At 35.3% G+C, this 12,869-nt stretch overlaps 1 protein-coding gene across 2 annotated transcripts in view; it reads right to left on the bottom strand.

The window, feature by feature from the left end:
- Window positions 1-12,869, bottom strand: part of thada (THADA armadillo repeat containing) — an 87,046-nt gene that overhangs the window by 21,638 nt on the left and 52,539 nt on the right. Inside the window, exons 31-33 of one of the 2 annotated variants that reach the window (XM_078793828.1) lie at window positions 10,721-10,803; window positions 3,007-3,383; window positions 1,022-1,146 (exon numbers count right to left, since the gene is read on the bottom strand). In XM_078793828.1, coding sequence (XP_078649954.1) covers window positions 1,022-1,146; window positions 3,007-3,383; window positions 10,721-10,803 — 585 coding nt within the window. Of the gene's footprint in view, window positions 1-923; window positions 1,147-3,006; window positions 3,384-10,720; window positions 10,804-12,869 lie in introns of both variants that reach the window. The other variant, XM_078793829.1, reaches the window with a different exon arrangement.

The following is a 12,869-nucleotide window of genomic DNA, read 5'->3' on the forward strand; positions in this document are numbered from 1 at the left end:
CACCTTGGACTATTAGCCAAATATAGACAAACAACCATTCACACTCACAATTAACAGTCGCCAGTGAACCCAACATGCATGTTTTTGGAATACACTAAACTCATCACACACCAACTTAACACTCAAGAGGTATAATTATGAACCCAGCTCAACCAAATCATTCATTTATTCATTCATTTTCTACCGCTTATCCTCACAATGGTGGCCAAGCCAATCACAGGGCACATATAGACAAACAACCATTCACACTCACATTCATACCTATGGACAATTTGGAGTCGCCAATTAACCTAGCATGTTTTTGGAATGTGTTAGTGTTCTTACAAAGAACACTAAACTCATCACACACCAACTTAACACTCAATTATGAAACCAGCTCAACCGAATCATTCATTTATTCATTCATTTTCTACCGCTTATCCTCACAATGGTGGCCAAGCCAATCACAGGGCACATATAGACAAACAACCATTCACACTCACATTCATACCTATGGACAATTTGGAGTCGCGAATTAACCTAGCATGTTTTTGGAATGCGGGAGGAAACCGGAGTACCCGGAGAAAACCGGATTGAACTCTGGTCTGCTAGCTGTGACGTCTGCGCGCTAACCACTCGACCGCCGTGCAGCCAATGGTTGAACAATCAACTGATATTTTTTTTGTTATTTATTGCTTATTACAGTCGGTGGTATTGTATTGTCAGCCCTGTATGTCATTCAACGTTTTAGTCAAACCTGAACAAATGTTATGTTCCGTAAAATCACGAGTAATTGAAACGTCAATAACAGTTCCCTTTGTTCGCCGATTTCAGATCAACATTTGCAAAAAAAAAAAAAAAAGCCGACTGTTGGAATCAGATTAGATTGAACTCTAGAATCCTCTTTCTCTCTTCAATTGCCATTTTTCATTTGTGACACAAACCATTTCGTAGACCAGGCACATGCAGCACACTTTGCAAATGTAGTTGTCTAACACGGAGACCAGTGATGAGTGGATCTGTCATGTGATCATCCTCTGACCTGTGCACAGCCCTCTGAGCGAGAGCGAGAAGATGCAGCAGGACCTTGTCTTGAGACAAATGCTGCACACCATCCGTCCAGTGGAGCTCGCCGCCACAGTGCAACACACTCAACACCTGGAGGACCTGAGGATAAGAAGGTGAAGATGAGATGAGGGACGAGGAAAACACAGGAAATACAGTAATCCCTCATTTATCACAGTTCTTTAAATCCTGACCCGACTGTTATAAATGCATTTAAAGTAGGATTCCTTATTAATAAATGGAATACTTCCATTGTCAGGAGCATAGAAAACCTGTTTACAACATTTTATTTGTTGTTTTGGAGTAACTATACTGAATATATAAAACAAAGTTTGCACAGATGTACAGCCAGTTCTTAGCACGCTCGCTTTCCTTTCATCTGAGGCTAACAGTATGGGTTTTCATCCAGACCTTGACATCAAATTACATGTGTAATTGTTTGAATAGATGATCTTGGAAGCTGCGTTGGTCCAAAAAAATGTAATGGAAATAATAATTGTACAGTGGATTCCCGAACGTTTGCGACTCAGCATTCATGGCCCCGCAAAAAAAAACAAAAAACAAAGGCTATTTTATCCACAGAAAAACACACAAGTCCATAATAATTTATGATATCTACGTATTAAATAATAATAATAATAATATAAATAATATATTATTATTAGCAGTAGTATTATATATAATAATATAACCATAGTAACTGTCAATATAGTGATATAACAATAATAACAATAATAATAATAATGAAATAGTAATATTAATATTGATATTTTATTATATAATAATAATAATAACATAATTATTAATTAAACGAATTAATTTAAATTTTATTTAAATTAAATATTATTATTATATAATTAATACAATTTTGTATATATATAATAAAAATATTATTATTAATAATTTATTATTATTATTATTATTATTATTATATCACTACATCTACAGTTACTATGGTACCCATTATGTCATTGTATGGTCATATCACCTCGTACTTTGGTATGTAACATAAAATTAAAATAAAAAAATATTAAAAAAATAACTTAAACTATATTAAGAAAGCAGGAAGTGAACAAATGTAACAGTTACTGATTGTAAAAGTACCAGATGAAGGGGTAGGATTTAATAAGCTTTGCTTCTTCCTACTCCTTTTGGACATGTGGAACTGGGAACTGATTATGGGATGCACTCGATTGTAATCTGATGCATGTTGTAATTAAATAAAACTATTACCATTACCATAATTAATCAATTATAATAATGTGGGTAAAATGTACAGCCTACATGTGCAACTGATAAAAACACAATTTTTTCCATGTTTAGGTCTTCATACATCACTGATAATTGTTGGTTTTTCATCAGTAGACCTTGACTCTGTTCTCGGTAACAAGGTTCTGCATGTTTCAAAGAGGGACAAACTGACAGAAGCCACCTAGCAGGACGCAGTAAACCTGCTGAATAGGTGACTCGGGTTTATGGACACATTGAAATACGACCTCCTGTCACGAGACAGGAAGTAGACCACATTTTCCCCTCCAATAGCTGTTACAGTGGACGCCTTGCAAGTCTCTCCTGAGTGTGTGTGTGTGTGTGTGTGTGAGAGAGCGTTCGAGACCAAACGAGTCAACGCACCGCCAGCACGATTGACGTATAGTATTCTGCCGCGGCTAATTACCGACTCACGCAAGCCTCTGGGGGATGGATGTGGAAATTCAATCAATTTGCATGAAATGTCGTTGTGGTTCAGTGTGAAAATGTTATGAGCAGGAAAACTATTTTTGTCGGGTTGTCCGTTGTATGATGACAGGGCCGCGAATGCGAAGGGTTTAGATACTCACAAGTCAGGAATGTGTAGTGGATCACGTGCACACACACACACGTGCAAAAATCTATAAAATGGACTGGACCCAAAACAAACAAATGTAATGCCTGAATGTTTTTGTGTTGCGTGTGTGGTCTCACCTTGGTCAGACATTGGGGGTGCGTTTCATGAAAAGCGAGGCATGTCAGGTTCGACAGGGTGGTCTCGTTTAGCCATGCGGGTTTCTCTTCCTGGTCTTCTTCCTTTTCCAGTCCGCTCAGGACCCTCTCCAGAGCCAGCTCTCTCACCTCATACAATGGGCATTGAAGCAAGCGCTCCAGGAGCTTAGACGTAAGCCGGGGCCTTCCCCACAGCTCGGGGACGTCCACGCTGGCACTGAGGGCCACCTTGGCAAGGCTGAGCATGTACTGGGTGTTGCCGGGCTCCATATTGGCTGTGGCTGCGGGGTTGTTGGTGACCAGGGTTGAGGTCAATAGGATGGACAGAGTCTCCTGACGGAGCTTGTTGACCTCGGAATCTGATACACAAACAAAAAACAGACATTTTCAGTACATACGAACAAACTACAGTGGAACCTTGGTTAGTGTCATTATTCCGTTCCGGAGGGCCCGACTATAACCAAATCAATTAGATATAAATTGATATATATTGGTAATGGTTTTATTTCATTTGAACATGCATCAGATTACAATTGAGTGCATCCCATAATCAGTTCACAGTTCCACATGTCCAAAAGGAGTAGGAAGAAGCAATCCATCTGGTACTTTTACAATCACTAACTGTTACATTTGTTCACTTCCTGCTTTCCTAATATAGTTTAAGGTTGTTTTTTGGGGGGGGGTTTTGTACGAGGTGATATGACCATACAGTGACATAATGGGTACCATATTTATTTTTTTTTTATTTTATTATTTTTTTTAATGTTTATTTATTTATTTATTTATGTTATTTTTTGTCACGTACCGAAGTACGAGGGGATATGACCATACAATGACATAATGGGTACCATAGTAACTGTCAATATAGTGATATAATGATAATAATAATAATAATAATAATAACAACAATACATTTGTTCACTTCCTGCTTTCCTAATATAGTTTAAGGTTGGTTTTTTGGGGGTTTTTTTGTACGAGGTGATATGACCATACAGTGACATAATGGGTACCATATTTATTTTTTTTATTTTATTATTTTTTTTTATGTTTATTTATTTATTTATTTATTTATGTTATTTTTTTGTCACGTACCGAAGTACAAGGGGATATGACCATACAATGACATAATGGGTACCATAGTAACTGTCAATATAGTGATATAATGATAATAATAATAATAATAATAATAATAATAATAATAATAACAACAATACATTTGTTCACTTCCTGCTTTCCTAATATAGTTTAAGGTTGGTTTTTTGGGGTTTTTTGTACGAGGTGATATGACCATACAGTGACATAATGGGTACCATATTTATTTTTTTTTATTTTATTAAATTTTTTTTATGTTTATTTATTTATTTATTTATGTTATTTTTTTGTCACGTACCGAAGTACGAGGGGATATGACCACACAATGACATAATGGGTACCATAGTAACTGTCAATATAGTGATATAATGATAATAATAATAATAATAACAACAATACATTTGTTCACTTCCTGCTTTCCTAATATAGTTTAAGGTTTTTGTTTTTTTTTTGTCCTGTACCAAAGTACGAGGGGATATGACCATACATTACCAATAGTCATTAAATCCTTATTAAATCCTACCCCTCCATCTGGTAATACTACTAATAATAATTTGTTCACTTCCTGCTTTCCTAATATAGTTTAATGTTTTTTTTTGTTTTAATTTTTTTTTTTTGTCCTGTACCGAAGTACGAGGTGATATGACCATACATTACCACTAGTCATCCACTGTACATATTCTTTAAACTAAAAAATAATAGGAGTTTATAAAAATGTTCATTCCCCAGAGCAAACAACTGCGAAAGAAACACACAAAAATGACTTTGCGAAGTCAACACATGCAGACAACTGAAGAAGACGGTGTTCTTTGTGCCATTCTATTTAGTTTTTATAGGAAAGGTTGCGTCAGCGTCTGTAAATGGACATGGCTGTGCTAACCCAGCCACCTGTGGATGGACAGCCTTGGGGGATTGACGGACACGCAAGTAAACACACAATGGCGTGTACAAACATAAGTACTTCCTCTAGAATGGGATAGATCTCGCTTTGACAGCTATGTGTATCTCATGTCTGTATACACATACACACACACACACACACACACACACACACACACAGAACCCAATGCGATTCGATCTGGCCCTGCAGCAAGTCACAATGCGGTCTGACAAAAGGGCGGGAAATCCAGCATTCCTGCAGAGGTGGGCTGGTCTACTGTGCAGGGCAAGTTACAATGGAATCTGATCCTCAAAGGGGGAGGGGGGGGGGGGGGCGGGGTGCGGGGCCAAACAGGCATAACCTAATGGTTATAATGGTGGGCAGGAGCGCAGTAATGACAGCGGTGATGAAGGTAGGATAGAAGGGGAGGATGACTGAGGGAGACCATTGTAAATATGGTTCCTGAACCCACCACGGTAATTGTATTTCCAGCAAGTATGATTCCTTTTTTTAAATTGAATATTTTTGCAGTTTTGGCAGAGAAAACAAGTTTACAATATTCTAAATATATTTTTCATTAACATTATTAATTATTATATATTATTACTATTAATATAATATAATAATAATGTATTATTGTTAATAATACTTTTATTAAATATAATAATTTATAAAAATGTGAATTAAAAAATAATAACAATAGAATTACATTTATAATAATAAAATTTATTATATAATAATTTATAAAAATGTGAATTAAAAAAATAATACAATTAAATTAATAAAAATAAAATTTATTAAATAATAATTTATAAAAAATTTAATAAAAAAATAATAATAATAGAATAAAATTTATAATAATAAAATGTATAATAATTTATAAAAATTGGAATTAAAAATATTAATAAAATTAAATTTATAATAATAAAATTAATAATAATCTATTACATATAATAATAATAATTTAATTTATAACTCACTTTACATCAAATGACTGATCTCAAAGTGCAACAGTTACAATAAAAGAATAAAAGCTAACAGCAAGTGTCACAATAACACAATAAGAACATCTAAAATAAGTCGAGCAGCGGAGGTGGAAATGACCAAAGCCAAACTAACACAGCACAGTGAACCAAAGATATTAAATATGCATTAAAAAACATTCAAGCCATGTAAAAGCTTTTCTAAAAAGATGTGTTTTTAATCCTTTTTTAAAACAGTTTAATGTCTGTGGCGCCCTGAGATGATCGAGGAGTCCGTTCCACAGACTTGGGGCAGTTCGCCCATAGTGATATATGATTAGTAAACAGGATGGTTTGGAGGGGTCGTGTGTTAAAAATAGACATTTTTATTTTTTTCTGATTTTTTTTGTTTTATTTATCTGTGAATGCTGAATTGTGAGAGATCCACCGTGCTAGTACAGCATGTACATTCTTGAATAACGGCCAAGGGGGTCATTGATCTATGAACAATAACTTCTAATCACGTCATCTTTGTATGCAAGCGGATACTCGTGCCAGATGTAATGAAATTCCTTCATGAGATTCCTGAGATATCACGTTCACAAGAAGAGGCGGCATGGATGGACAACATGAGACTTGCTGCAGCTGGTGCAGATGCATTAACAATCATGGCGTTTAAACAAGTTACGCTGTGCATTAGCAAGACTACCAACTGTGTACAACATGGATGTGCATGTGTGGATACGTGAGCTGGTTTGTAGGAAGGTCATTAAAAACCATTTGCAGAATGTGTAGAGGTGTATGAAGTCGTACATGTGTGTAAGTGTGCATCAGTAAACTTTGCGGCTCTCGACAAGCACAGTCCACAACCCTGTAAAACCGGCAGTAAAGACTCCGCCGTGTCGAGCTGCAGCCTTGGCTAGACGTGTCCATGTGCGCTTACACGCCAGCACACAGCTGGAGTTCACATCAACTTCCAGCATCATTAGCCAAACTGTGAAAAACAAACCCCAGACACATCATGTGTGTTTGCATGTAGCGACTTTCAAGAAAAATAAATGTCAGCCAGCTAAAGAGTCGTGTCTATAAACACAAGTTGCTCCATTCAAGAGGTACTTTTAGCCCTTTATCCACCACTGTATTGTAATATCACATTTTATAATCACAGTGGAACCGACAAAACTGAGGCTTGTAAGCCAAATAAGCAGCATTTCTTTAGTCAAAAGTTACTTACTTTAAAACATTATTAGTAGGGCTGTCAATCGATTATTATTTATCGAATATTTATTTTTTTATTTTTTATTTATTGTCTAATATATATTATTATTTAATTGCATTTGGTCCATAGTTAATTCACAAATAATCACATTTAATCACATTTTATAATCACAGTGGAACCGACAAAACTGAGGCTTGTAAACCAAATAAGCAGCATTTCTTTAGTCAAAAGTTACTTACTTTAAAACATGATTAGTAGGACGGTCAATCGATTATTATTTTTTGAATATTTATTTTTATTTTTTATTATATATATTATTATTTAATTGCATTTGGTCCATAGTTAACTCACAAATAATCACATTTAATCACATTTTATAATCACAGTGGAACCGACAAAAGAGAGGCTTGTAAACCAAATAAGCAGAATTTCTTTAAGTTTCTTCTGTTACGTACTTTAAAACATAATTAGTAGGGCTGTCAATCGATTATTATTTATCCATTATTATTTTTTTAATTATTTTTTTTTATTATTTTATTCTTTATTTTTTATTATTGTTTAATATATATTATTATTTAATTGCATTTGGTCCATAGTTAACTCACAAATAATCACATTTAATCGCATATAGAAATACATTTTTATCTATAATAAGTAGGGGAAATCTCTTTGTGGTAAACCATTCAATGTGCAACTAAAACGATAATTATATCAAATTTTATGTAAAGGGAAAATTCCGGAACTATGGGCTATTATTAAACAATACAGTCAGCAAGCATATTTTTGTATTACTATTTTTCTTTATTAAGAATAATATAATAATTAAATAATTTCTTTATTAGCATATTAGCTCTTAAACTCGGCCACAAACGTTCAACAAATAGAAAATGTGAGCGAGTTTATTTGCGTCAGCGTTCATATTTTATATCTTTACCCGCAATCTAAACTTTTCACAAACTTGGAACTTTAGCAGTTTTGTTTATCATGTTCTGCTTTTTAAAAATGCCTTTTTCTTGAATAATTCAAATTTGATGATGTTATTTGCCTCACAATATTACAACGTTATTCTAGTAAAATGACTTCTATTATTTTGATTTTATTCTCATAAAATTTTTGCAGTTGTTTTTCTTTTAGTTTTTTTGTTAAATTACACCTTTAGAACATGCTGAAGGCCAGTAAAAAAAAAAACATCTGTGGTCTGTAAATGGTCCCAGGGCCGCACTTTGGAAACCACACTTACATTTTTTTCTTTAAAAATGTACTTTGCATAAAAATATGGGACTGTTCACATCTTTGTAGACTTATTTTCCCCCTGTATGATACTGTATTTTAATACAACCGAGTTCAAATACAGAACAGGATAAAGTGATTCGTCAAAAACGAGCAATAATAAAGGCATTAAAGGTGCGTAAGTCAAAGAGAAGGTGCTTATTTTGTTACGTAAGGGGCTAAGCCGGGTCCTGAATCTGTAGGCTTGTTGTGAGAAACCTGCGGTATTTCCACTGTCAAATGCAAACATGTGTTGAGCACATGGCCGACCGAAAACACAAGTTAGTCACCCTCCTCTCTTTTCACAGCACTCAATAAACTGGGTCAAAGGCGCAAACCCACCATCTGTCAAAGATTGCTCGCCTTTGGTTTCACATTCTTCCTGAAGAGACCCCCCCCCACTGAGAAGAGTCCGTGCACACGTGACACGCAAACAACTACAAATCCACAGACATATAAGCGGGGCACTTCTCTGAAGAGTATTTAGGCGTGACCTTTGGGAACAGTCGGTCTAGAAGGAGCGTACCGTGCACAACCGTGCCAGCACACGTTGCAAGGTCATCTGTTTTCATTCACAGCAAATGGAAGGAACACAGTTGTTGCTTTTTGAGCTCATATACTGTAGATCCCTATGTCAACATCACATAAGCGACGCGACTCTAAATCACGTTTAAAAGATTGAACAACAAGAAAATACTTGTGAATTTGCCACAGAGTGGTTGCATCTTCTGCTGTTATCATCTTTATTAAATCTAGAAACCTTTGTTGTGGTTGGCCGTACTTTCTCTTCCCAGTGCAGCTGGTCCTCGGGTTAAGTATGACTTCAATTCCTTGGCTGTTGTAAACTGATGTAAGGTGAGTTTTGGTGTAAGTCGGATCTTACACCTAATAAAAACCCAATTGGCTCCTAAGTCGCTTAAACTATACACAGGCCCATGAAGGACAAAATACGGTAATGCAACACTTAATACAAGAATTAAATCAACACATAAAAGTCTAAGCAAAAGCAATGTTTTTCCATCTCAATAATATGACCACTACACAGCTGGATTATTACTGTCGCAGGATCAGATCCTTTAATATGCTCAAGGATAATAGTAATGGTAATGGTTTTGTTTCATTTGAACATGCATCAGATTACAATTGAGTGCATCCCATAATCAGTTCCCAGTTCCACATGTCCAAAAGGAGTAGGAAGAAGCAAAGCTTATTAAATCCTACCCCTCCATCTGGTACTTTTACAATCAGTATCTGTTACATTTGTTCACTTCCTGCTTTCCTAATATAATTTAAATATAATTTGTTTGTTTGTTTTTTAATTAATGCACCTTGTACCGAAGTACAAGTGACCCTTCTCTTGTAGAGAAGTATTGGATGACATTTTTAGCTAATTGGTTATTTTAGCTTTAGCTAGTTTGAAGATGAACTATATCAGCAAGTTGAAGTATTTGTGATTTTAGAAATAAGGAGTTAGTATGTTCTCTGTAGGCGGCATTATGAATTATCCTTACTGGCCTTTTTTTGCAGTACATGTAGCGAGTGAAGATTGCTTTTATAGTTTATTTATTTTCTTTCTTTATTCATTTCAAATTTCCAATTTCCAATTTTTAATTTTTAATTTTTAATTTTTAATTTCCAATTTTTAATTTTTAATTTCCAATTTTTAATTTCCAATTTTTAATTTCCAATTTTTAATTTCCAATTTTTAATTTCCAATTTCCAATTTCCAATTTCCAATTTCCAATTTCCAATTTTTAATTTTTAATTTTTAATTTTTAATTTTTAATTTTTAATTTTTAATTTTTAATTTTTAATTTTTAATTTTTAATTTTTAATTTTTAATTTTTAATTTCAAATTTCAAATTTTTCTTTAAAAGAAATTGTGGGCGTGTTTAATGTTGTTTTGGTGTGGTTTGCCCGACAGTGGGTTGTTTTGTTTGTGCAATAAAAAAAAAAAAACATTGTTGATCCACCACGTCCTCATTTTAAGACTACTTGGAAAACTGTTCATCTTAAGGAGATTCAAAGTGGAGTTTCAAATTTCAATCTTGACGGACAGCCAATCGTATCTCAAATGTGAGGTGCTTTTTTCTCCATCATGGCATGTTTGACATAGGCAGCACGACCTTGTTCCCATATATAGATTTTACTATATTTAGTTTCATAAAGCCATTGTGCTCACCCTGCTGATCTTTGTAGTGACTTGTATTACATTTGTATTGAAACTGAGTACTTATGAGGTACATATAAAAGATTCTCTCCAGATCTACTCACCACACAAAAGACTCATCTTTGGCCCACACAGGCAGACCAGCACATCCAGAAAAGCTCCTCTGGTGACCACACAGCTGTTCTCTCTGAAATGAGTCCAGAAAAATACGGAAATAACCCATCTTGTTTAATAACACACAAGATCAAATATGGCACTTTTTTTTTTTAATTCTGGACCTCATGGAAATGAATCAGAACATATAATAAAGAATAGGGTCTCCTGGGATCAGCAGCAAAACAATTATAAAAATACTTCCTGTTTGTGCACTTGTAGTTTGTCCTTGTGACGCAATCATCTATCATCAATCATCCCCAGGCGGTACAATGGTGACATTTCATTACAAAATGATGACATCTGCTTCTTCTACTGTGTTTAGGTGAAGCAACTTGTGTGGGCACGGTGTGTTTATGTGCAGCCTCAACCAAGAGTCTAACCAGGATTCTATGAATGCCCACAATTGTGTGAGAACAACGGAGACGGCGTATGAGCGTCACGTCACGTTTTCATTCGGCAGATATTAAAAAACACACACACACTTCACACACATACACCCTAAAAGCGTGCTTAGTTCAGGAACCTACTAAAAAACAAGATAAAACATCAGCTCTAACAGCCTTTATGTAATTCATTCATTCATTTTCTACCGCTTTTTCCTCACGAGGGTCGCGGGGGTGCTGGAGCCTATCCCAGCTGTCTTCGAGCGAGAGGCGGGGTACACCCTGGACTGGTGGACAGCCAATCACAGGGCACATATAGACAAACAACCATTCACACTCACATTCATACCGATGGACAATTTGGAGTCGCTAATTAACCTAGCATGTTTTTGGAATGTGGGAGGAAACCGGAGTACCCGGAGAAAACCCACGCATGCACGGGGAGAACATGCAAACTCCACGCAGAGATGGCCGAGGGTGGAATTGAACCCTGGTCTCCTAGCTGTGAGGTCTGCACGCTAACCACTAGACCGCCTTTATGTCATATATGTCACTAAATAATCACTAAACTATAAAATGATGATGAAAAAGGCAATTTTGTGGATCCCCGCACATTCGCTATTCACACGTTCACAGATTTTTAGTCCAAAATAATTATTCATGTCATTCATCATTAGTCGGTAATAATTTATAAATATGTTATAATACAGGTAAAAAGCCCACAATGGTTATATATGTCTTCATGCTTCATTGTTAATGCAAGCTTTGCACTTTGTTCGGCTGTCCTTGAATGCACCACAGTTGCTGCGAGACACAAAATGTCAAACTCGTACCCAACAATGTGGCCTCAAACCTTGCAAAGAGGTGAATAAGATGCCACTTTTAGCCTGTTTATTTCCATCCTATTGCAAATGTTGATCCACAATCAGAGGGGAATGTTTACATCAAGCTAGCGGGAGGGTTTAGAGGGGAAGGAAGGAGTCTTGTGTTAAAAAAATAGAACTTTTTATAAGTGTAACAATTACTACGTGATTTGGTAGGCAAGGAACGTAACTCCCACAAATAGCAGGGATTTACTGTACTGCAGGTCTCGATTATATATATTTTAAATATATAAAAAATATAAAGTAAATATATAAAAAAATATATAAAATAAACATATAAATATATATATATAAAAAAAATATATAAAATATATATATAATATATATGTATATATATATAAAAAATATATAGAAAACAATCATGTCAGTTAGATGTAACTCTTCTTTCCACTGCTGACTTCATGGTACTTTATTAATTTTTTTTTAATAGTGCACTGCTAACTGGTTAATGACAATGAATCAGCACCTCTATTGTAGTCGTGCATTCATTTTGCTTTAAAATCCCACACAATCGATTTATTCCTACCGGTTGATTCATGGATTATTATGCCACTTCCAAGACTGGACAAGTGTCGAAACCGTAGTCATCAGACTGTGTGTCATCCTTTGATCTAAGTGCTGCATGATCAAATAAAAAAAATAAAAGGCGCTGGCTGCTCCGGTGAGCAAGAATTCACTTTGTCATCCTAATTAAGACTCATCAGTGTAACCATGCAAAACTAGCAGGACTACTGTTGCTAACCCAGCGACCCGGTGTGCTCTGCTGAAGGCTTGAGCACAGAGATGAATGGAGACCCGGTGCTGACCTCAGCAAGGGAATAAAAAGGAGG

The sequence above is a fragment of the Doryrhamphus excisus genome, linkage group LG10, assembly GCF_037039965.1.
Source record: "Doryrhamphus excisus strain RoL-2023G ecotype Guam linkage group LG10, RoL_Dexc_Guam_v1.1, whole genome shotgun sequence".
Classification (NCBI taxonomy): domain Eukaryota; kingdom Metazoa; phylum Chordata; class Actinopteri; order Syngnathiformes; family Syngnathidae; genus Doryrhamphus; species Doryrhamphus excisus.